This window comes from Cardiocondyla obscurior, linkage group LG08 (assembly GCF_019399895.1).
Source record: "Cardiocondyla obscurior isolate alpha-2009 linkage group LG08, Cobs3.1, whole genome shotgun sequence".
Classification (NCBI taxonomy): Eukaryota; Metazoa; Arthropoda; class Insecta; order Hymenoptera; family Formicidae; genus Cardiocondyla; species Cardiocondyla obscurior.
The window spans coordinates 4,153,458-4,175,796 of NC_091871.1; the positions used below are offsets into that span (position 1 = coordinate 4,153,458).

General features: G+C 47.9%; 2 protein-coding genes across 10 annotated transcripts in view; both read right to left on the bottom strand.

Annotated features, from left to right (window-relative positions):
• Nucleotides 1-3,020: 3,020 nt before the first annotated feature.
• On the bottom strand, nucleotides 3,021-7,472 carry Mbd-like (methyl-CpG-binding domain protein 3). Of its 5 annotated transcripts, XR_011546134.1 has the most exons (7): nucleotides 7,110-7,379; nucleotides 6,757-6,928; nucleotides 6,393-6,446; nucleotides 5,768-6,013; nucleotides 4,791-5,657; nucleotides 4,489-4,648; nucleotides 3,022-4,423 (listed from the first exon to the last, which is right to left on the bottom strand). XR_011546134.1 is itself a non-coding variant. In XM_070661049.1 (5 exons), the coding sequence occupies exons 1-5, from the start codon at nucleotides 7,235-7,237 to the stop codon at nucleotides 5,559-5,561; spliced, it is 687 nt and encodes a 228-aa protein (XP_070517150.1). In that variant the 5' UTR covers nucleotides 7,238-7,472; the 3' UTR covers nucleotides 4,742-5,558. The 5 variants fall into 5 exon arrangements, 3 of the variants coding, with proteins under 3 accessions (XP_070517150.1, XP_070517149.1, XP_070517151.1); XR_011546133.1 differs by having other exon boundaries at nucleotides 3,021-4,648; XM_070661049.1 differs by lacking the exons at nucleotides 3,022-4,423; nucleotides 4,489-4,648 and having other exon boundaries at nucleotides 4,742-5,657; nucleotides 6,757-6,916; nucleotides 7,110-7,472.
• Nucleotides 7,473-8,012: 540 nt separating this feature from the next.
• LOC139105126 (protein groucho) overlaps nucleotides 8,013-22,339 on the bottom strand; it is a 63,801-nt gene continuing 49,474 nt past the window's right edge. For all 5 annotated transcript variants that reach the window (XM_070661045.1, XM_070661044.1, XM_070661043.1 and 2 more), the window contains 6 exons: nucleotides 12,781-12,900; nucleotides 12,420-12,702; nucleotides 12,068-12,326; nucleotides 11,291-11,566; nucleotides 10,371-10,974; nucleotides 8,013-10,250 (listed from right to left, as the gene is read on the bottom strand). In XM_070661045.1, coding sequence (XP_070517146.1) covers nucleotides 10,143-10,250; nucleotides 10,371-10,974; nucleotides 11,291-11,566; nucleotides 12,068-12,326; nucleotides 12,420-12,702; nucleotides 12,781-12,900 — 1,650 coding nt within the window. In that variant the 3' untranslated portion in view covers nucleotides 8,013-10,142. The remainder of the gene's footprint in view (nucleotides 10,251-10,370; nucleotides 10,975-11,290; nucleotides 11,567-12,067; nucleotides 12,327-12,419; nucleotides 12,703-12,780; nucleotides 12,901-22,339) is intronic.

Here is a 22,339-nt window from a genome sequence, read left to right on the forward strand (position 1 = left end):
ACGTATGATTTTACAAAACCGTCGTCGTCTCCACAGTCTCTCTTCTCTCGAAGCGACGAAACGTGAAGCATATACGGCAAGGCGAATTACTCCTGAAAAACAATCACACAATCAGAGCGTCGATTAATCAAGGTGACAGAAATTATCAATAAAATCTTCCCGACTGGCAATAATCGCGGTAATAAATTAAAGTAAAAAAAAAAAGAGGTAAAGATTATCGCGCTTTATCTGATCAAGGATTAAGAAAATTTTATTAAAATAATTAAATTATTAATTTATTAGAATCGTAAAGTTGTCGAAACTCAACGATGGACAAGAACGACGGGAAATTTCACGCGGACACGTCTTACCGCTTAGAACGCGACTCCCACGGGACCGTCTTTGGTGTCCAGCGTCTAAGGGATGCTGCGGCTGGTCCTCGGCGTCGAGAGGGACGTCGCCGCGTCTGGCCGGCGTTAAACCGACTCTTCTCCTCGGTGTTCCGCGTCGTTCGTCGTATTTTTATAGCGTGCAACCGGTTGCCGTCCGCGTTGCGATCATTGTCGTCGCTTTGGCGAAACCCCGGCGACTCCCGTGGCGCGCCGATGTGCAGCGCGGATAGACGCACCGCGCGTGCATGTACGCGCGTGTGTAAGGTACGGTGCTTCGCCTGAGAGCACCGGAGAGGATATTTCTTTCGATTTCGATCAGCCGGGGTGTAGCAACGCCGGCGAGCCGCATTGCTGGCCTCTGAGTCGGCGACGATGACGACGCCGGGCGGCGTAAATCGCCGCGACGCGAACCGTAGAAACGAGAGAGAACTTCCAGTCCGGTCTAATATCGATTCGGCGTGCTCGAGCCAGGTGAAATCGACGGATTAGTCTGTCCGAACGTCCCAAGAAATACAGTGAAGCTGTATCTACAATTGAGCGGCTATTACAATACCATCGAATAGCTAGACGTGATCGCGCTGCCCCGAGGCCGCTCCGGGTGGACTACAATGCCAGGGAATTATCGCGCAATGTGGCCACGTATCGATCAGCCTGCCGATGTCCGGTTGCCCGCAAAATCTCGCGGACTCCCGCGCCCGTGCACGCGGGAGGCAGAGATGTCCTTACGACCGCCGAGACCGCAACGGCCGAGAACCGCACGTACGCCCGGCGATAACGCGAATAAAGCGCGTTTCTAAATATACTACCACGCGGATCCATTCGCGGAACTTTGTTCTTTTATCGCGGACGCAACACTTGTCAATTATTAGAATTCAACTTCTCTCCTCTCCCGCGAAGGCTTCACGCAGCCGTGCCGTTTCATCTCGTAACGCAAATAAGATACGCCGCTGCACGAGGGCTGCACCGAGATCCCTTACAGCTGAGAAAACTACTTGAATAATAAATCCAAACTCCATTTTGCCGTCTCGTAAGAGCCCGTGCAAGTTGCGGCCCTCTCGCTTTCTATCCCTCTCGCAAAAGTAAAAATCGCCACGGCCCGTTAAAGGATGCATGGCCCTGGCAATACAGCGGAAGTATTTTAGAGGCCCGATGCAAGATTTACTCGTCCCCGGACGTGACGAAGCCTTTCTCCGCAAACGGAAAAATTCCTCACTGTCTTTCCTACGTTTTACGAGAATGCAACTCCGGCCGGACCCCCCGTGGCTGTATTGTTGAACGGCAGTGCGAGTCCTTTGTAAACTTCGGCCTGGAAGCCGAAGAGGAATTTTCTTTTTCTCGACCAGGTATGCTCGAGGCGTCGTAGGTGCTGTTTCGCGAAAAGATTTTTCACCAAACGGCAGAGTTTAAATAATGAATTCGCCGAGACAAACCGTAAATAAATATTACAAATTCAACGAGCGCAAGCAACATCTCGGGTTCTTACATAATTAGAACAGATTTATTAATATTATTCATCGTGCACCTGGCTCTTTCTCTCTCTTTCTTTCTTTCTTTTTCTCTCTCAGATTCGTCTTTGTTGTTGCACTATCATGTTTCTCTACCTAGGTACTGCACAGATGGGAAAATAAATCTGAAACAATTTATCTTATCGTGGACTATTGTTATTATCCTAGTTGTCGGAAAAGGTTATTCTTGCGATTCCATTTTCTATCTGTGAAGTCTTCAAAGTGATTAACCGCACGATGGTACAAAGGAAGAAGCGACGAAGACACGCCGAAGGGTGAGTTCGCTCTTTGGGCGATTCGATACATACGGTATAACCAAACCGTCCTTTTTTTTTCTTCCTTCTTCCTCGCGTAAACGAACAATGGTCCGAGCGGAAACCGTAGTCAGGTTAATTTCGGAAAGACAGATCTATCGGCTGTGCCCGCATGTCTTCTTACGCAGAACGGAAGCACGGAAATTCCAGCCGGCGATTATCCGAAGACGCTGAAAGCGATCTCGTCCGCCTGACGCAAGTCGTCGGCGAAAATAGTTGCTTTTTGCGAACGTTGTTCCGCGCCCGGTCGTACAGAAAAATATTACACAATTCGCAGGCGCGTCAAGGAAGTCAAAGAGATGCACATAATTTGCATCGTTATATCGCAAGGGAACCTGATCGTGCGCGCGTGAGTCGATCGACGAAAGTCTAGATCGGAGAACCTGGCTAAAAATACATCTTCTTTCTCCATCGTACAATGGGCCCCGTTTTGCGTTTTACGTAATTATCGCGGCGCTTTGTTGCGGCTGAAACGGCGCGGGCGCGTTGAAAACGGAAACGCGATGACGACCGGGTGGAGAACCACCGGTGAAAACGGAAAGAGCGCGATCAGGTTATAGGCGCGCCTGGTCCCCGTCATCTCACCGGCATATTCGCGAGAGAGAAAGTTTGTCGACGTCGATTACGTGTAGCGGCCGTTGTTGGGAGTCGAAGGTCCCTCGGTTGTTCTTCCGCGGCGAAACGCCTGGATGGACCAGCGGTCTCCTCCTCCGCCGTTCTCGTTCGCGAGGCCCTCGCCTATTCGCGGCGTTTTCCTACTCGGCGCCGACTTTCGCCGCGCGATTGTCAATCGAGGGACCCGAGGTCGCGCGCCGTCTCCCCGCGGAGGAGATAAATCCGAAATACTTTGCGGCCAGTAACCCCGATACAAATAGTATAGTCAAGTCGGTCAACTTCCGATGGTCGAATATACTGCCGGCACGGGAGATCGATAACGCGCCGTAGAGGAGCGTCTATTTATACGTCGGCTGTATTACGTCCAAGACAGCGGAGAGGATGTAATCTTCGATGGTGCTCCAGATAAGGTCTTCACACGCGATGTGACGCCGCCGCCGGGGCGCGGATCGGCCGCTCGTGTTAGGCACGCCCGTCAAAAAGCTGCCCCGCGGCCGAATGCCCGCGAGAGACCGCGGCATTAAATACGCCGACGTTAAAGCGCGGCGTCAAGCTACCGATGCAAAAACCCGAGCGTGAATTATGCACGCGCACGCGGGACGTGGGCGGCGGGTTAGATTATTTCGGGATGTGTCCCTTGGCGATTTCAATTCCTCATTCGTCGCGTGATATCCGCATTTACATTTACGCGCGCGACATTCATTAAAATATATGCACGGATATATATGTGTGTAATTAAATTACATTCTGTACATCTTGAGCGACGTCCTAGAATAACTCTCCGCGGATTCGGACTTGTGAGATTTTCCGCAAAACAGCAGGGACGAATGCGTCATTCGACTGCGATTATTCGCAGCGCCGGTTATTAATCACGGGTGGACCGTTACGATTTTTGCGCGTCTTCGGGGGAACGCGGTGCTATTGTTGCCTCCCGCCTGCGTTTTTCTCGCGGGCCGCATGTGTCCCCGTGCGCATAAATTATTACAAAGAACACGCGATAGCGCTATCGATCGCCCGAGATGCGGACTCCGGGACGGCGGGATGCAGGAGGCGTTCGGCTCGTTGGATTCCGGTTGCGAGGCGTCGTCGGCCGGTACTCACGACATCGTCGATCGGACCGGATGGACCGTCGGCCGAGTCATGTGTTCGACGAGTTATAACGATTTAAACTGGGACATGTGCCCGCGTGCACGACAACGTAGGGCGAGAACGGCTGTTCGGCCGGGTTGACAATGAGGGAGAGCGACCCTTACCGCGGAGGGAAACAGCTGTTAGCCGAAGGTGGAGAGGTGTCGGGGAGGGCCGGAGGGACGGGGGCACAGCGGGAAAAAAAAAGAGGTTACCACCTGGTACCCCGCTTGCGCTTACCTGAAAACCGACGCCTGCCTGTATACCTGCCCGGGCATTCTTTTGTGCGAGGGACCCTGGGCACGTACCGATTCCCAGAGGGCCTTAGGCGGCATTCGATACACAACTGCACTCGGCACAATGCACACCACGGCCTCGAACACTAAGTAGCACACGGTACTCTCAACAGGACACGATTGGAAAATAGTTTCGTGTAGAACAAAGTCTTCGGAAAACAGTTTTGAGAATCATTCAAAAGTAAGAAGTCCTTCTAGAAGAAAATAAGTCTTCAGTTAACCATTGATCTTCAGCTAAGATCCATAAAGGTTTCCTTACTGTTTTTTTATTTTTTATTTTTTGCACCATGGGGCCATCGTATGGTCGTAGCCTGCAGCTGTAGAATGCCCGGAATATCCAGAAATAACTAATTCTCTTTTTCTTATTGTTCTTTTGAAAAAGCATTATTCAGAGATCAGTTTTCAATTCGGAGATTTTTCTGAAAGGACAAAGGTATTAAAAACAAAGCGAAAAAGTATTTTCACTTTATACATGTCATCGAAATAATAGATTTCAAAAATAAAAAAAAAAATAAATAAAAAAAGGAAAGTTTTGACTAAGATTTATTATGATGAGAATACCTTAAGAAGTTTTAACAGCCAAAGTTAATTCGATGTGGAAACTCTCAGTGGAATAATTTTCGAACACTTTCAATAGATTCTTTCTTCACTTTTTCCTACAAACAGTGGCCTAGCAGAGGTTTTATTAAACCATAAAAACATATTTTCTCACAGCGATGGCATGCTACATTCAAATTCGAAACGATATTTCAAGACCAGTCAATTCCCTTGGGGCTTTGTTTGGACTAAACTGACCGTGGAAATTTGCATAATTAATGAAAACATTTTGTTAACTTCATTTTTCATTCATTGAATGAATAATATCAATTTTGAATGAACTGTGTTATGTTTCAAAAATAAGAGTATTAAAGAATGATGACCGATACACTTTTTTTTAAATGGGGAAACTGGTTTGAATCATCGCAGCATTTTTGCCATCTGTCGACATTTATCAAATCTCTGAAAAGATAGATTTTCATTTGTACATTGTCAGCTCAATTTCCTATGTGTCATAAAAAATGTTAGACAGATGGCAATGTGAATTATATAAACTATTATAGTGGCCCTGTTCAGCGAAAAGTTTTCAGCACGCGCGCGATTCTCTTAAAACCAATAATTAATATGTTTTAAATACATAATCACATTCTTGCAGCCTGATTAGATTATAATTTTTTTTTTTTCTTTTTCTATAAAAACATTTATTACAAAAATGGTATGAGATATAATTTATAACGAACTTAAAACTAAAAGAGATGAGCAAGTGATGTATATGCATAAAATTTCAATAATTTAAGTTTGAAGAGCACGTAGAGCGTCTTGTAATTTTTTTCTCGCAACAGCTACTCGATCTTCTTGTCTCCTTATATCCTCGTCCGCTATCGAGACCGCCTTAAACATTAATTAAATGTTACAAATCCATAACACTGGTGTTAATAGTATTAATATTATTTTACAGGGCATCCTCGACGCCAATTAACAGTCAATCATGTCTACTTTACCTGTACAAGTGGCTGGTCAGGATTAAGAAACACTCCAGGATTCTTTTCTAAAGCCGTTTTTGATCCCGTTTGTCCTGTGACCGGCTGAGTAGATACATGCAATGCAGTGGCAACACTTTGAAGCAATGTTTCCTCTGTGATGTACGGTCCAACTGGTTTCAAGTTCTTTGGCAGATCCATCGCGTCGAATTCATAACCGTCAGGATCGCACGCTCGTAAACCTTCCAAACGTTTTTCCCAGAATAGCTGAAAAATTTATATTTCGATTACTATTTATTGACCATCTTACTTAGACCTATTTCTGTACTAAAAAAATTATATAAGCTACAAATAAATAATTTATTACATTAAAAGTAAAAAATGTTTTTATTGAATCTTTATTAACCACCACCAACCGCCACCAATTATCTTATAATCCTGGTCTAACAATAATGGGGCTAACTATAAATAAGTGCAACACCAAGAAAAGATTTTTTTTTTGTCAATTGTTTTTAAATATTAAACAGATACCTTTCACAGTCAAGAACTAACGATAAATAATGTTGGTCATGGAAACAAAAAGAGACAGAAAAAAAAAAAAAAAGAAAACTTATTGATGGTTTCATGATTGCATATTCAGAGTTACCTGCTTAGGCTTATCTTGGGAGCCATACTTGCCGTCAGTTTTATCGGCTCCGTCCTAAAGCAACGATTTGACAGTTGTGAATTTACAAGGATAGCTAACAAAGAGAGCATTACAAGTGAATGGGTGTGAGTGGGCAAAATTTATTTCACAGGCAGAATACAGGGATTAGAAAAAGTCTCCGTACACAGGATAATATAGGAGACAATGAATAAATATATTTATTAAAGTACAAGTGCGCAACTACTAGATATCACCAAAGTGACTAGGCAAAGTAGAAGAGTGTTGAAAAAGAAAGTTTGACTTATCGAAACATCAAACTGTGACAGTTCATTTAACTTACGTCTGATCAGCTGTAGTCACTAACCTGCTTCGGCTTGCCCTCTTGACAGCTGCCCTGATTGCCGTGCTTCCCACCGCCACTCCCGTCCTTCACTCTTCCCTCCTGCGTTTTATACAGCGTCACCGGCTGCTTGAAAATCGACGCTGTTTGTCGAATCGGTTGCAGCAGCGAAGCGTCATTAATCCTGACACCGCGGCTGAAAACAAAGCCGCGTCGTTAGCTCAAGAAAAAAAGCTGACCGAGAGCTGTGAAAATGCAACTCGTTCGTGTTTGTGAAAACTATCTCCGGTCTCAAGCGTGTCCTCGCCGAAGACGCGTCGCGCGAAAGCCCTGCCTGAAATCGTACGAACCTCCGTCGAGGGTTTTGGTCAACTTACTTGTAGTAGTAGTCAACTTTGCCCGTGGACGCCAACTGATTCTGGCTCTTCCTCGACGGTTCCTCACGCGCCGGCCAGTTGATCGGCAGCGCCGAGGGATATTTCTTTTTCTCCACAGACATGTTCATCGTTGCGGGTCTCCGGTTCTCGCGTCGCACGAAAATCTTCTAAGTTAATTACCGCGAACGTATCGCGACCGTAGGCGCTGATGGGCGCCGTGGCTTCACTGTCGGCCATATTGAGGCGTCTGCGGAGTTGGACGATATGTCAGTAGGGCGCAGCACCTGACGTTAAACAGAGCACGCAACTCCGACGCGAAACAAAATTAACACTTGGAATTGTAATTAAACTTTAAACGGCACGACATCCCGACCACTTCGTTCCCATTCGCTTTACGTTTATGAAACCTGAGATAAGAATTAAAAAATATTATCTTATTTGAAACAAAGTTTTAAAACAATTTTTTAATTTAATATTGATCTTCAATTTAACTTACATTCCTCAATCTCGCTACTGTATTCTTCGACTTTTTTTTTTCTTTTTTTATTAAGGTATTTTGTGAGATATTTCACTTACGTGTCACAAAGACTGGGAGGATCGGGGCGCAGCAATGATATAAAAATCCTTGTATATAGATATAGAGGATTTAATTGCCGAAAGAAACAATTTTCGCGTAGCTATAGGAACAACTTGAACAGTGCTTGGAAAAAGATTAACGCTGCCTGTCTTCCGTTTATTACGAACGTATGTTCTCTCCCACGGCGGCTTACGTACGCTTTCGCGGAGTGCAAAATGCGAGCACGGAGACGCAAATTCAACGGTACGGTATTACGGTACGGTTTCGAATCGGGGGCTGGGGAAACGGGGTAGTGAAGGGAGAGGCAGGGGTACAATCATTGTCAGTGGCTATGCGACCATATTATTTTTTTTTTTTGTCTCGCGTAATGCTTTCTTTTTCACGGTGCGTGTGTTATTCAACTGTAAAAGAATATCGATTCTGTACAAGTCGATGAGTTAGAGATAATTAACTATTGAGTCTTCTTGAGGTATCGTTGTTTCTATTGGTCTATATGAACGGGGGGGCTGTGATCGTCCAAAATCGAGAGTCTGACGTGATTCCCATAAGCGGAATGAATGCGCTGAGCCACGTTACAGTGCAGAGTTCTTATCGCGGCAGTTATTATCGTGGCATTAAGTTTCGAACGGTCACAGCGGATGTTAACGTGTGTGTGTGTATGTATGTGCCTTCCTGTAACAAAATATAAATCTCCATTACGCATCACCCGCTTTCACCATACGGCCTCCGAATAATAATGCGCTAGCTAGTACCCTAAAAGTCCAGATGCACACACCTCCGGCTTTGTAACCTGCACCGGAAGGATGGTGTAAGAATCCAAGTGTGCCTCGCCTCATTTTACATTATCGTCTCGTTTCTGCAATCGTCGATGCAGACGCGCGGCGCGTGGTCGATCACGCTCGACCGAATTGCTCGATGGTTATGCCTAGGGTCTCACGATGAATAGTCACAAAAATACTTTATCGAATATTCTGCAAAATCCGCCCACGAACGTGGTCCGCTCGCTCGTGTTTGTTACGTGTATATGCGTGTGCGTAGTATGTATATGCCTATTATGGCAGTCATGACTCGCAAACAATGTACATTGTATCAAGAATCCGATTGCGCGTTCGGCGCAACTTATAGCGTTTCCTATTTATATTCGACACCGCTCGTAATAGGCGTATGAAAGCCAGTTTCGTAATATTGCAAAAGATCAAAAAGTATCTTTCGCCCTTCCTCTTTGCTTCATTATCGCCCTCCCTCGACGCATTTTTTTATAAAATCTCAATTACAATAAAGTCTTAACGGCATACACAACAGTGCCATATAATTATAAAAGAATTGTATTTAAAACTGAAAGTGTAATAAGTACAAATTATTCCTCTCATCGGTAGTAGAAATGTCAAAGATCATCACATCACTGGCTTCGATACCGAACGGACGCGACGTTCAACGGCTGGTTAGCGTCATCGATACTTATCGGTTTCTCATAGCCCTATAGTTTCTTCGCTACATGACGTAAACGTTCTGCCTAAATGTGTGCAATATATTATATATAATTCTGCGACACAACATACATCCCTACTTTGACAAATCTACAACACTAGATCAGCATTCCGTACGTATTCAGGTATTTCGCCGTAGCGTTCGTTCCGTAGTCGCAATATTAATTAATAATAATATATAACGCAGTATAATATATTAAATTATACAGGTGTTTTCGTTTCACTCTGTTTTAAAAATTCGTATTTGGATTACTATTGCAAATGTTGCTAAACGGATATCTTTTATGCTCATCTCGATTAGTTTTAACATTTTACGAGCGGTTGAAAGAGGATCTTGGGGTACCCTGTATATTAATATATTATATTAATATCGCGAGAGAACGACCTCGCCCGACGAAATGCGCTCGATTCTTCGCTTCACTTCTTTCATGATCACGTGCAAAAGGATCTAATTATAAAGATTCTATATTACATCAGTAACATATTACACAAGCGACTTCATTATCGCCTCCCACGCTAAATACAGACAGACGATACGTACAGACATTTGTCTCTTTCACTCTCTCTTTTTTTTCACACTTCATTCACTTCATCCTACTTACGGTTATAGACTCTATACAATCTTATACAGCTAAATGCTGTAATCTTTATATATATTTATATCCCCATAATTCATATACTATCCCTCGAATATAATTTAGTTTCTTTTTTTTTTGAGATTCCAGAAATGTAAAATTTAATTCGGTTTTTGTCGAATGTAGCGATCGTCGTAGCACATTTCGACCAAGTCTTATCAGTTTTTATTGAAACTTCATAATTCACCGTGTGGTTCGTTCAAAGTCACACTTAAGGAGTAAAAAAAATTAATTTTCTTTTTTTTTCAATTCCTCCGTCATGAGTCAATCACACTTAATGTCACAAAGAACGTCAATCGATGTTGTATGTCGAAGTGCATCTTGAGCCAATATGTTAATACATCACTTCGTAAACTGTTGCTTTTTTGTCGCCAGACCCGGTCACGATGTATTTGTCGTCCGTAGAAATATCGCAGCTAAGCACCGAAGATGACTCTTTCGACTGAAAAGAGAAAGGAAACATTTACAACGTTGCAGAAATACGATAACTACGAATTACGCGGGTAAAATTGGCGTTGAAGATAAAATCAGTAATTCGCGATAATATGTGATAACAACCAACCTGGAAAATCGAGGCACCGTATGGCGTGCGCCACGCATTAAGTAAATTATCCTTTCCAGTGGAGACGAACCACTTGCCGCACGAGGCAAAACGTAACGACAGCACGCAAGATTCGTGCAGATGCAACTGGTACTTGTCGGGCTTCGTCGCATGGAGCACTTCGACGTTTGAATTTTCCATGCCTACAGCCAACCATTCGCCAGTCGGGCAGTATCCCAATGAGAATATCTGTGAGGTGAAGTCGTGCTGTTGCAGCTGCCTGCCTTCTCTAAGGTCCCAGGAGCGCACCGTATTATCGAGACCGCCTGTCCACAATTTCGAACCGTCGGCAGAGATGTCGATGCACGAAGCGCCGTCCGTGTGACCTTGGAATTGTCTAACCAGCGTCTGATTCTGTAAGTCCCACACGGCGATGTTACCATCGCTGCAACAACTGAAGCAGACTTTCGAGTCCGGCGAGATGGCCAGAGCGTAGCACGCCGGTGCTGAAGAAGTCAGTTCAGCTTTGATTCTCGGTGTTGGACTTGCCAGATCCCAGATGCTAAGATTACTCGCCTCGCCACCCACAATTAAAGTTCTTCCGTCAGGTAGTAGTTTCACCGACCTGTAATGACATGAACAATGAACGTCGCGTTATATTAATTCTATTAAACACCGCCACTTATGCACGCTTTTAAATAATTACCACGGCCGCGCGAACGCGCGCGGTTTCACGGTACGCGACGGGGGACAGTAAATGCATACGGAAAATGCATGCAATAAATCGATGCCGCGCTGCTTCGGCGTGATATACAGCCGGCGGACACGACTAAATGTCATCCAGAATTCAGAGTCAGAAATTAATTACATCGACCGCATATAGCGTTCGGGAGTTAATGTGTCACGAATTGCGAATGAAGACACGTGTTACCATCACTGACCTGATATAGTTGTCCCGTTGCAGGCAATCGAGCTGAGAGACAGGTTTCGCGCTAGCGCTGCCTCCCTGACTGATATCCCACACTTTGACGCAGCCCTTACCGCCTGTGTAGACGTATTTGGTTGGATTAGAGATTGTCACGGCACAAACTACCTCGCCATGAGTTAAAGTGTTTATTTGACGAGCATGTCGGGGAATGCCTGGACCAATAAGAGCATCCTGCGGGAATGGTACTGGCTGCATTTGGCCTTCACTGGACACGTGGAAACTATATGCACTGCTACGAAAAAAGAGCTCATTAAAGTAACAAGATAAAAATATAACATCGCATAAGAAATAAATTAGAGAGAGAATCATATTTAACAGTCACTATATCAATGTTCAATGGAAAGCAAAAAAATAAGTGAAGATAAAACCGAGAGAAAAGTTTAGATAAATAAAACATTAATTACACTCGCCAATCACAAGTATCGAAATATATTATAACGATTAATCAGTAATAATGTGTCTCTGTACAGAAATATTTATGTTATCAGTCGTATTTGAAATGCTCGCAGATCGAGTGCCGATTCTGAACTAATAGAGAAACTGCTACTGATATTCCTCTTTGAATTTAACACGTGATTCAGTACTGATATTCACTGTTTATTCACATGATATAACATTAAGATCAGGTAATGAAATACGATTACTACATCTCTTCGAGAAATAGCTTATAACACGCTGATAACGCGGCAAGATAAATAACAGCGAATTAGAAAAAGAAACGAGCACTCACGGTTTACCACCGGGAGGAATGATCGGTCCGAGCGGTGCCCTCATGCTGCCATGAGGATCGTAAAGCTGCTGAAGGGGTGGTCTCGTGGGGTAACCGCCGTTGAGCGCTGCCGGGGGATAACCCAGCATGTCCACGTGAGGTCCCGCGGGCGGATGATGTGGTGGCGGATAGTGCGGCGGATAAGGGCCGACCACTGAAGCCGAGACCAACGGTTTGCTGGAACTCGACGGTTTCAGACCACCGGAGCCGGAACTGCTGCCTACAATATCACCGATCAAATTCGATTACTTCCGGAACGTTTTTCCTCTTCATTAAGTTTATTCGTGCCCGAGAAATCTCGAGTCTCACGTACCTGCTGACGTCGGTGTGACCGGTTTCGAGATCGGCGTCGTTGGCTTTTCGCGCTCCTCCATTTTCTTCGCCGAGGGTGTGCTCGCGTTACTGCTGGTACCGCTTCTAGGTGACGGTGGCGGCACTTCTTTCTTTACTTGACCGCTCATAGGCACCGAGGATGGGCCCAGCTTGTCGAGGCCGTTTTCTCGCGGCGAAGCCGTTCCATTCGCGGCCGGACTGGTCGGGCCTTCGCTCGCGTCGTCGACCACCAGATCTTGGTCGCTCTTTTCACCATCGCTTTGCTGTCGGGGAAAACACGCACGGCTTGTTAAGGTGGACAGCGGCTCGCGGAGCATGAAGCACTAATCTTAGATACTTACATGGCCTATGTCTTTGTCCTGCTCTTTCTTCATCTTTTTCCCGAGAATGTGTTCGTGCTGAGGATCGGGAGTGCTGCGTGGTCTGTACTTCTCCCTTTCCGCGGGCGATATCGAATTTCTCTGCAACAAAAAAAACAGCCGGCATTCAGCATTTGAGATCTTTAACGCTGCCGTTCAACGTGAACTTGGCGAATTTCACGATCTCCTTATCAACGCGAAAGATAAGATCTCGTTTAGCGCGGTTAATCCGATCACGGAGATTCGCAAGATTTATTCGTTCGAGATTTTTACGGGTCGCGTCGGAGTTCACCTTTTCGATAGATTTCCACTGGAAAAGTATCGGGAACAAAGGACTTCTTGCGACCGAACGGGGGAAGGGGTTGGTCGACGGATGGAGGGTAGAACGACTAAATTCCTTCCAACCTCCTTCGCGATTAAATAAAACGACCTTCCTGTCGGGCCGATGGAAGAGGCATCGACGGAATTACTTATCCCTCCCGGCCCGTACGACCTCCATTTCGCTCTGAAGCGAACGAAGAATAATAGAACGGATCGTCGAATCCTGCCCTTTCTTTTTTCCCTACCGTATTATGCACGAGAGCCGGGAAAAATATCGGCCTGCATTTCCAAAGCCGAGAGCGTCACCGGCGGTTTTTCCGACCTCGTGCTTTTATTTTATCGCACCTCTTCAATAATCGCTTACACGAGTTTTTCTTTTTTTTTTCTTTTTTTTTTGTTCTCCTGTCCGAGAATCTAATCAGCTGAAGAAGACTTTAGAGTTTTAATATGAGGAATGTCGACGCGAGATAAGAATAGCGTAGACGTCGATAAACAGCGCGGAGATTGCTTATCGCCGCTCCGACCTTGCCTCGATCGTGTAAAATCGAGAAGAGATGATCGGCGCCGACAATCTCTATAAAACGCGAAGAGGCGCGTTTCGCGCAAAACGCTCGCTCGGGATCGCCGGAGTATCATCGACCGGAAGCTTTACGAGCGGCAGTTCCGTCGCCGGCACGGGGCATCGCGACATACCTCGGTGTATAGTATAAACGCGGTAGCCCCTTTGCGCGTGCACCCCATCTTTGCAAACTCGTAAACCACCCTGTCGCGTCCCCTTGCAGCCGCTGCCGCCGGTGTCGAAGTAAATCTCCTCTTCTCTCAATTACCCCTCGTCCCTCGCCTATCTCCGCTAGCTCTCTCGCTCTCTCGGTCCATTACTTCGACGCCTCGGTATCACTCTCTCCGCCCCCTCCCCCTTTGCCCGTCGACCGAAACCCTCCGGGGGTCGAAAGAAATAAAAGGGATCTTGAGATATACGAATGTGTTCGCGCGAGTATCTCCGGGCGATTAACGTGCGAAATTACATGCCGCGCGGAGGCGGATAAGCGGTTTCGCGTCTTGTCAGACGCTGTCGAGAAATTGCTCGGGGGAGAGACGTGTCGGCGAGAGGGTGCGGAAAAATCGAGCTGAAGCGTGTTCTGCCGACGATGTAGCGGCGGAAAGAGAAGCGAAGACAAAAGCCGGGCCGGAGGGGGGAGATGCGCGCGGGCGGGAAGTCTCGCAAACACGCGCTCAGCTCACGTCATGAAAGATTCCCGGTAAGAAAAGGATCCCTCGGGAGCCGTATTACATGCCGCTCTTTCGAGTTCGCGAAAGAATCCCGGCAGAGAGAAAGAGGGATCTTTTTCCTCCGAAAAGACGTCCTCTCGTTATCCGGAAACGGTCGGTCACTGCTTATCCGACTAGAGTCCACTGAGGCGGATGAGACGACTGTCGTATTGTGAGAAGAGAATAATCTGGCGAGAAAACAGCGCTTGACACGCTAGAAAATAAAGTGCGCTTTTATGACTAAAATCTTAAAATTTAAATAAACTCTGTTAACGATTTTAAGATAAACATTTCTCGACGAGCTTTTGTTATCGTCGCGTCGGCTGAATAATTTCAATCTCCACGCGCGATAAATTCTAATTAAAAAAAAAAAAAGAAAAAAAAAAGAAAGAGAGAGAGAGAGATTTGCAGAACTATTTGCGAATATTGCGAAATGTAATAAGCTAATTTAATAATTATCGGTGCGCACACGGTATTATTGAGATAGAAATGCAATCCTGGTGGATGGAGTTTGGCAACTACAGTAAAACGATTCCACGAGGAAATCGCGACTGGATTTAGTTCCCTGGAAAATCATGTGGAAACACACACCATCTCTTGTCCGCAGTCGATACCGCCAGTAAGTATGTACCCGGAAGTCTCGTCTTTCGAGGGTAAGCGCATCCTTTCGCCCCCCCCCCACCCCATCGCGAGAGACGCCGATAGCTCGCAATGTCGTTTCGCAAGAGCTTTCCGTTTCTGTTTTCCCTTGCTTTCTCGTTGCCTTCTCGTGTTGCATTAGTGTACGCACGTATATGTGCACGTATATGTGTACGAGATACGCGAATATATAGGTACCTCCGCGAAGAAACGATATACACGCGGCCCGCCTTCCATTCACGTAAGTTTACTTACACCTATCCCGTCGGCTATCCATATCACCCTCTCCCACAAAGAGGATTCGTGCCACGATCAATATGGGGGTTGGTACCTCTCAGGGGAAGACGAGGGAGATAGAGGAGGTGAAGGAGGCGGCGGAATGTAGGAGGAGTTGCGGGTATACCGTAGATATATAGACTTTGTAGTGTTAGGGACGACTTGGTCCGCAAGCAAGCAAGCAGGCAGGCAGGCAGGCAAGCAACTTGGCAAGCAGCAGCAGGCACCGAAGTACAGAAAGGGGTGGCTCTTTCGAGGGTGAGACGGGCGAGCGGGACGATGGAAGGGAGACGGACGGGGGACGGCTTTGGCCGTGTGCATGGTATTGGGGTTGGCGGTCGCAGCCATGAGGGTGGTAAGTGAGTGAGCGACTCCTTCGCCACGGCGCCTCGTCTCAACTCAACCACCCTAACCTTACGGATATATCCCAAGCCACCGACCGACCACCCACCCTGTCCTTCTCCGTCTCTTTCTCTCCGGCTCCTTCTATCTCCTCCTCTCTTTTCTATGTCGTCTCTCACCCTTTGCCGCTGCTGCCACTCGTGCACTCTCACCCTACGTCGACCAACCTAACCACCCTCCCTCCCCCCTCGTCCGCCTGCCTGCCTGTGGTGCCTGTTTCCCTATTCCTCACTCCACCATCGTCGTCGTCGTCGTCGTGGCTAGGACCCTGAGAGAGAGAGAGAAGGTTACGAGCCGAAGTCGCGTCTCCCAAGACCCCGCAAACCCCAGCTGGTACAAGATTGCACCCAGTGGCTCTCAGTGTCTTCGTCACTCGCCCTCTCGAAGGAACACGTCGGAGACGTTGAGAACTTGAGATTCCGTACGGATCGACGCGGCTCGATACCCCGTTGACTGCGGGGAATGCTCGTGGTTGACGGACATTGCGGGGCTTTGCGCCGCGACGCGGAAACGTCCGACTAATGCGTCTCGCGTCGACGAACCTCCGACAGACACGGCAGACACGCAAAGACAATGCTCCGCGTTTCGACTTTGGGACCGGCGACAATCGTGCAAGTCGTTCCCGACGATACTTATCGGTCTTGCAGTATTTACCTTTCCACTCGAGACGGTCTATCGCGACAGTGTCACGTAGGATCCTAGACAAGCTCGGGCGCGATCAAGTCTTCAAACTTGATTTCCAAACAGATAAATGTCCGCGGCATTAAATCACCCTGACACTTGTCCCGCGATTTCGTACTCTTCGGAGACTAATGGCTCCTGAATATTCGATGCCCGATCGCGATTTTCGTTTCCGCTCGTCGGACAGTTAATTCAATTAGCTGAGATCGCTTTCGCGTGCCACTGGGAAGATTCATGGCCCGAACGGCGAGCAGTAATTTTGGAGCCGGACGCTCGCTGGCCGTCGCAGCTTACTCGCGAATGCATGGAATTTTTTATGACCGCGTCGCGGGACGGCGGCGGTAATCGGCTCGCGGAATTCAGCGCGTACGTGTCACTGGGTCAGCTGGTGCATTCGTCATACCGGCAATTAGTGCGCGCGCGAATTTTTATCACCGCCGCGGCCGCGCGGAGATATCGGCGTGTTTCACCCCGCGGTTCTTTTTTTTTTTTTTTTCCTGGTACGCGGCTTTATCGGAATCGATACCTGGCCCGCCACGACGAAAACAAGCCGCTCGGCGATATTGCGTTTCCACACGCACGCACACACGGGGAAACTGGATATCTTTCCAGCTAGAGGATTTCGTTTAAATTATACTTGCGCGAATTTTAATCATGAAAGCGCCAGGCACGGTACACACCTCACGCAGACTTTTTTCCTTTTTTTTTTTTTCGTCGTTTATTAATTCATACAAACTCTGCCGCCGGTTCACCGTGCCGCTAACCACGGGATTGTCCCCCGTCGAATTTTTCGGCGGAAGAGTGGTCGCTATCTCACGATCGGACCCGCTCAAATTGGACAACGTACAAATAAAGCTCGCACGCGGCGCCGCGAATCGGATGGACATTCACAACGCTATGATTTATGACGGCACCGTAAATAGCGAAATTCCCTTTCTCTCAGCACGTTACTCGCCGTGTTTTCTAGCGCCGCGCTTTTTTTTTTTTTTTTTTTTTTTCTCTTCCTCTCCCTGCCTGCGCCCCTTTTCCCTTTCTTCTCCTCCACCCCGAGCCGTGTCCGCCCTCGGCACGGCAGAGAGAGAGACCCGTGGCGGAATTTGCATTTTTAAATTAACCCGCGTCTGTTTGCAGCTATCTCGGCGCCGCTGCCGGGCTCTGCAATTTTATGCGGCAACGCGCGTGTGGACCCGTCGTCCCTGCGTACACACCACCGTCTCTCGTCGCCGTTCCTTCCTCTCCGCGCGTGTACACCGCCGCGTGATCGATAACGCAACAGTTATCGTTATCGCGCCGAACTCGCGGCTTTTCGTCCCGACGAGAACTGCGGAGGCAACACATTTTTTTTTCACGTTTATTTGTTTTTTTATTTTATTAATTTTTTTTATTATTATTTTTTCAATACTGTAACTCTAGAAAATCCGACAGAGCGTTTTTGGAGAACGTCATGTAGCCGACGATCGACTCTTCGACGAGAGCTCAGGTTCCGCCGAACTTTTACACGCGCGACTGCGGCTGCTTTTAATTACGTCTTTAATTACGGTCGAGAGCGGTGTTGACGATAGATGCCAACGCCACGCGAATGAATTGCCCACTCGAGCATCCGGCTCAGATGTCGAGCGTGTACGTGCGATTTTGCAGAGAGAATGCCTATGCAACTCCGTTGTCGGTCAGGTTCGCCGGAACGCGAGCGGTACTTTACGAGGCTGAGAAGAGCGAGAGGAAACGAAAAAAAAACAAAAAAAACGCGAGGGGTGATACGGGGGTAAAAGACAGCGAGAAACGGCGAAGGGGAAAGGGCCGATCGTCCGAGAGCAGATCGGAGAAATAAGGGGCAAACAGAATAGCCTGCCATAAAGTGCCTGCGCGTTATCCACGGCGGGAGGAGGGAACGAGGAAACATTTTTATCGCCCCGTCAGGGAGAAGCAGGAGGAAGCAAAACAGACGGAGGAGAACGGCGAGAGAGGCGGAGGCTATGGGGTAATTGAAAAGCCCGTGGTGCATCCCGATCGTCGCTTTATTTCGCTCGTGCACGCCTGACGGTGTACCAGAGCTTCCTCTATTATCTCGCCCTTTCCACTCCACTCCACTCGCGTCGAGCCGTCGTCGTCGTCGTCGTCTCCTCGCTGCGCTCTCACCTTCCGCACGTCGGAATAAGAAAGAGGAGAAAAAGCGCCGAGGGGGAGAGACAGGGGAGAGGCGCGAGACGAACAGATGCCCGCCGAGGTAAGCTGATGAGAAGAGACGAGCGGAAGGAAGGGAGAAAAAAGAAAAAAAAAAAAAAAAGGATCGTACGCAACAATGCCCGCGGAGGTGCATTCTCGCGCGATTACCAACGCGGAGGGGGCAGCCCCCTTCTTAACGAATGGCTTCGTAAACCATGGGCGCTTTAAGGTCATTACACATCGCAAAAAGGAGAGTTAATGGCCGTCGTCGAGCCGCGCTGCCGGCAGGAGGCGAGACGGAAGAGCAGAAAGGAGAGAAGACGACGCGGGACCGGTTGGCCGCCGATCGACCCGTCTGATTTATAGCGGCAGTATCTTCCACCGGGAAGACGAGAGCGCGCGGCAGCCTCATTGGCTTCCTACGTTAGCGGGTTAAACGTTCTCCCGCGGTGCGCCGTCCCCTTGAACGCTCGCCAAAAAGCGGCCACGTGCACGCCGTTAGATCGGAAAGTTTCGAAACGGAATGCGGCGCGCCCGATCGGAATGGCAAACGCGCGTCGAAACGATATTAGATTTTCTCTTCGAAATGCAAAGCCGAATTATACGCGCCGCGGTATTCTCTCTCTCTCCCTCTCGTATTATTTATTTGCACGAATTTCCAACAAGAAACGCGCACACGGCGCCGAGAGAGCGCCGCTCGAGAGGCGCTCACGAATTTTACAGATTTTTTCTCCCTCGCGAGCTCGCAGCATCGGACGCGTTATGTAACGGACGTTATGTTGGAATAAAATAATGATCCCACGCTACGTATCTCGCGTCCTCGTTTGCAAACTGCATCCGTCGCGCCGCCCGCCCGTTATTTCCACCGGGACGTTTTAATAACAAATCCACGCTTTCGCGGCACCGCTCTTCTCTTCCGCCTCTGCTCTCTCTCTTTCTCTCGTCCCTTTTCCTCTTTCCCTCGAGGGCTTGTTTTTTTTTTTTTTTTTTCCTTCCCGTCCCTTTTTCATTCCCGTCGTCGCGGAAAAAGCGTTTCACGACGCGGTGGAAAAGCGCGCGCGGCACAGTCGGCCGATTATATTGTGAAATATACACGCAAACGTAATTACGGAACGGTCGATCTTTGCGCCGGCCGTCCGCTGCGCGCGGTACTTCACGGTCGTCTCATTAAATTACCGGGTTAATTACCGGTCGGCGTATTATTAAAAAGCCTGGTCGGCCGTTGCGCCTGCTACCAATAGTGAAAAACGCGCCTTCGCGTTTCGGAGGAACGCGAGACCGGGGCCTCCCTTAAGAGCGCGCGTATCGGTGGACGTTGAAAAACGAAAGCGCGTGGAGTAAAAATGCTGAAAAAAAAAACAAACGCGGAGATTTCTTGTGTAACTTTCGCGATAAATTCCGCCGGACGGCGGCCCAGGGGCTTTTTAATTCGCGGACGAAAAGTCGGCGGGGACGAAAGGAAATAGCGAAAAGCTCTCCGCGGGTTAATTTCTCGCCGGGCGACTGCGGCCGCGAGGAATTCGCGACGGGTCCGTAACGCGAGGGCAAACAACGGGGCGTAAATATAGGGAGAATCGATCGTAAAGAACCGCGAACCGAGCGACTCGCCGGTGAGGCCGAGCTGCTAAAATTGCCTCCGATCGCAACCTGTGTAATAAATATCGGAGGGACGTTTTATTCCGTTTCGCGGAATCGTCATCGATCGCTGCGGGCCGCGCAATGTCTATAAAACCGCCGATCCGTCGTGCTCTGATTGCTATCGCTGCGCGCGCGAGACGCAGTCTTTATATACATACGTAACTTTTTTCGTTTTTCTCTCTCCCTCTCTCTCTCTCTCTGACGATTAAGTTCGCCGCCAATCGACTGTGAAACTGGGACGCGTTGCGAAGTGCCATGTTCGCGTTTTTGCTACCGTCACTTTCGTAAGAGCGTAATTACCGTATCATCGCGTGTACCTCTAATTATGATAATTGATACTTAGAGTAATTAAATGTGTTCCCATATTTATTACGCAACGTGATTAGCGTCCCGTCACGGTCCCGCAAAGCGGGAATTTATACTCCGATAAAAAAACTGCGCGCAAAACATAATAAGTTCACGATAGCGTAACGATCAATTAGCATCTCCGGTTTATCGTGCAAGAAATCAGGATTCGATTTCTCATGCCGGTCAATATGCGGAAGAGATAAGGAAGTCGGTCTTTATCTTTTACAAAATCGCAACGAATTTGACTTTTTTTCGACCGATGACTCTACAAGATTTTTTACGCGAAAAAGTGAGTACTTCGAGAAAGGGCCAAGCGAGAGAGGCGGTAAAATAAAGCCGCGAAGCGGCTGCAGCAAGGCGTTGTTAAGGCACCAGGATATTTTTAATTAATTAATTTGTGAAAGCCGCAGATTCACCATCTCGTAAATTCCTGCGTCAGAAGCATCCACCCCGCGCGCGAGGGAAAGATCAAGGAAGAGCGTAATATCGGGGATGGAGGCAAAGTATGTAAAGTATTTAAAAATATTAAGTATCCCCGAGAGAGAAAAAGCGGATATTAAGACAGAGAGCGAGATAGAGGGAGAAAATCGCGAGAACACGAAGAGCTGGAGAACCGTTAGAGCTAAAGGTAGGGGTGAAAGTGACAGCAACGTGGAAACGGAATTACGGGATCGGCGCGGTGGAAGGTGGTAGGAGAACGTTTCAATTAGTAATTAAAACGTGCCGTGCAGTAACCCTCGCCCAACCCCCTAGTCACCACTCTTCCACCCCTCCGCGGTACAACGAGGCTCTTGCTCTCTTATACCGTCGTCGTCGCCACCGCCGCCATCTTGTAAATTAATTAATGCGTTCCTAACGAGATCAGAGGCGTCGGTAAAGCAGGAGGGTTGGCTGGTTCTCTACTTTGCCCGCCAAGGGGGTGAGAAATTCAAGAGCGTAAGTCGCACCTCGTGTACCCTGCGCGTTGAATCATCCCCTGTACTCCTTCCCAGCTTGTGTCCGCCCAACATGAGTTATAATCAAACTTTCAGGTCGCGTATCTAATAAAAAGATTTCAACGCAAAGTTCCAAACCTCTCTCACGTAAATGTAAACCTGTCTCGAGACTCCCTGACCAGTCGTACGCGCAGAGCGTCGTTTGTAGAACGCGTCGGAATCATAAAGCGAACGTTGCGCACGCGAAATCACCGTGACGACACCGGCGAATCTCGTCGCCAACTTTTCGAAATGCTCTCCCGCAATCCTCACAGCCCTGGATGAGAGAGAATTAGTCTGTTCCCGGGGTAGACAGCAGAGACAGGGTGTTAGTGGAAGGGGGATGTTGGTCGGGGGGTCGGTGTCAGGATCTCTCGACCCTTTCAAACCCTTTCATCGGCGCTTCACCCGCTTACATAATGCAGCCACTCTAATTAAAATAAATTACACTCTCGCGCGTCAGTTCGCTCTTTTATCTCTCTCTGTCTCTCTTTCTCTCTCTTTCTCTTGGCTTCGTACTCGTGCTAGTTCTTTCTCTGTGTTCTCTCCCTCTCTAGCCTCTCTTTTTCCTTCCTCTCGGCTTTTTTTCGCTCTCACCCTGTCGCTTTTTTGTACCGCACTTTCGACCACCACCCGGGTAACGCCCCTCTCTCCTGTTCTCTCCCTCCCGCCCTCTCTCTCTACCCCTTGCTCGTTTATTTGCACTTTATTCGAGATTTAATTTACCGACCTCCGGCGACAGCCTCGTTGGTGCGCGCTCGACTCTGTGATGGGATTAAAAAGGCGGGTAGGGGATGATAGGATGGAAGAGGCCGAGTAGCGAGGGGGAG

Bases quoted from the DNA above. Each gene is read 5' to 3' on its own strand.
- Mbd-like (XM_070661048.1), bottom strand. From the start codon at position 7,237: ATGAACATGTCTGTGGAGAAAAAGAAATATCCCTCGGCGCTGCCGATC. The intron at 6,929-7,109 runs GTAAGTTGACCA...CTTTGTTTTCAG, and splicing joins AAAGTTGACTACTACTACAA to CCGCGGTGTCAGGATTAATG. The intron at 6,014-6,392 runs GTAACTCTGAAT...TAAATTTTTCAG, and splicing joins CCCAAGATAAGCCTAAGCAG to CTATTCTGGGAAAAACGTTT.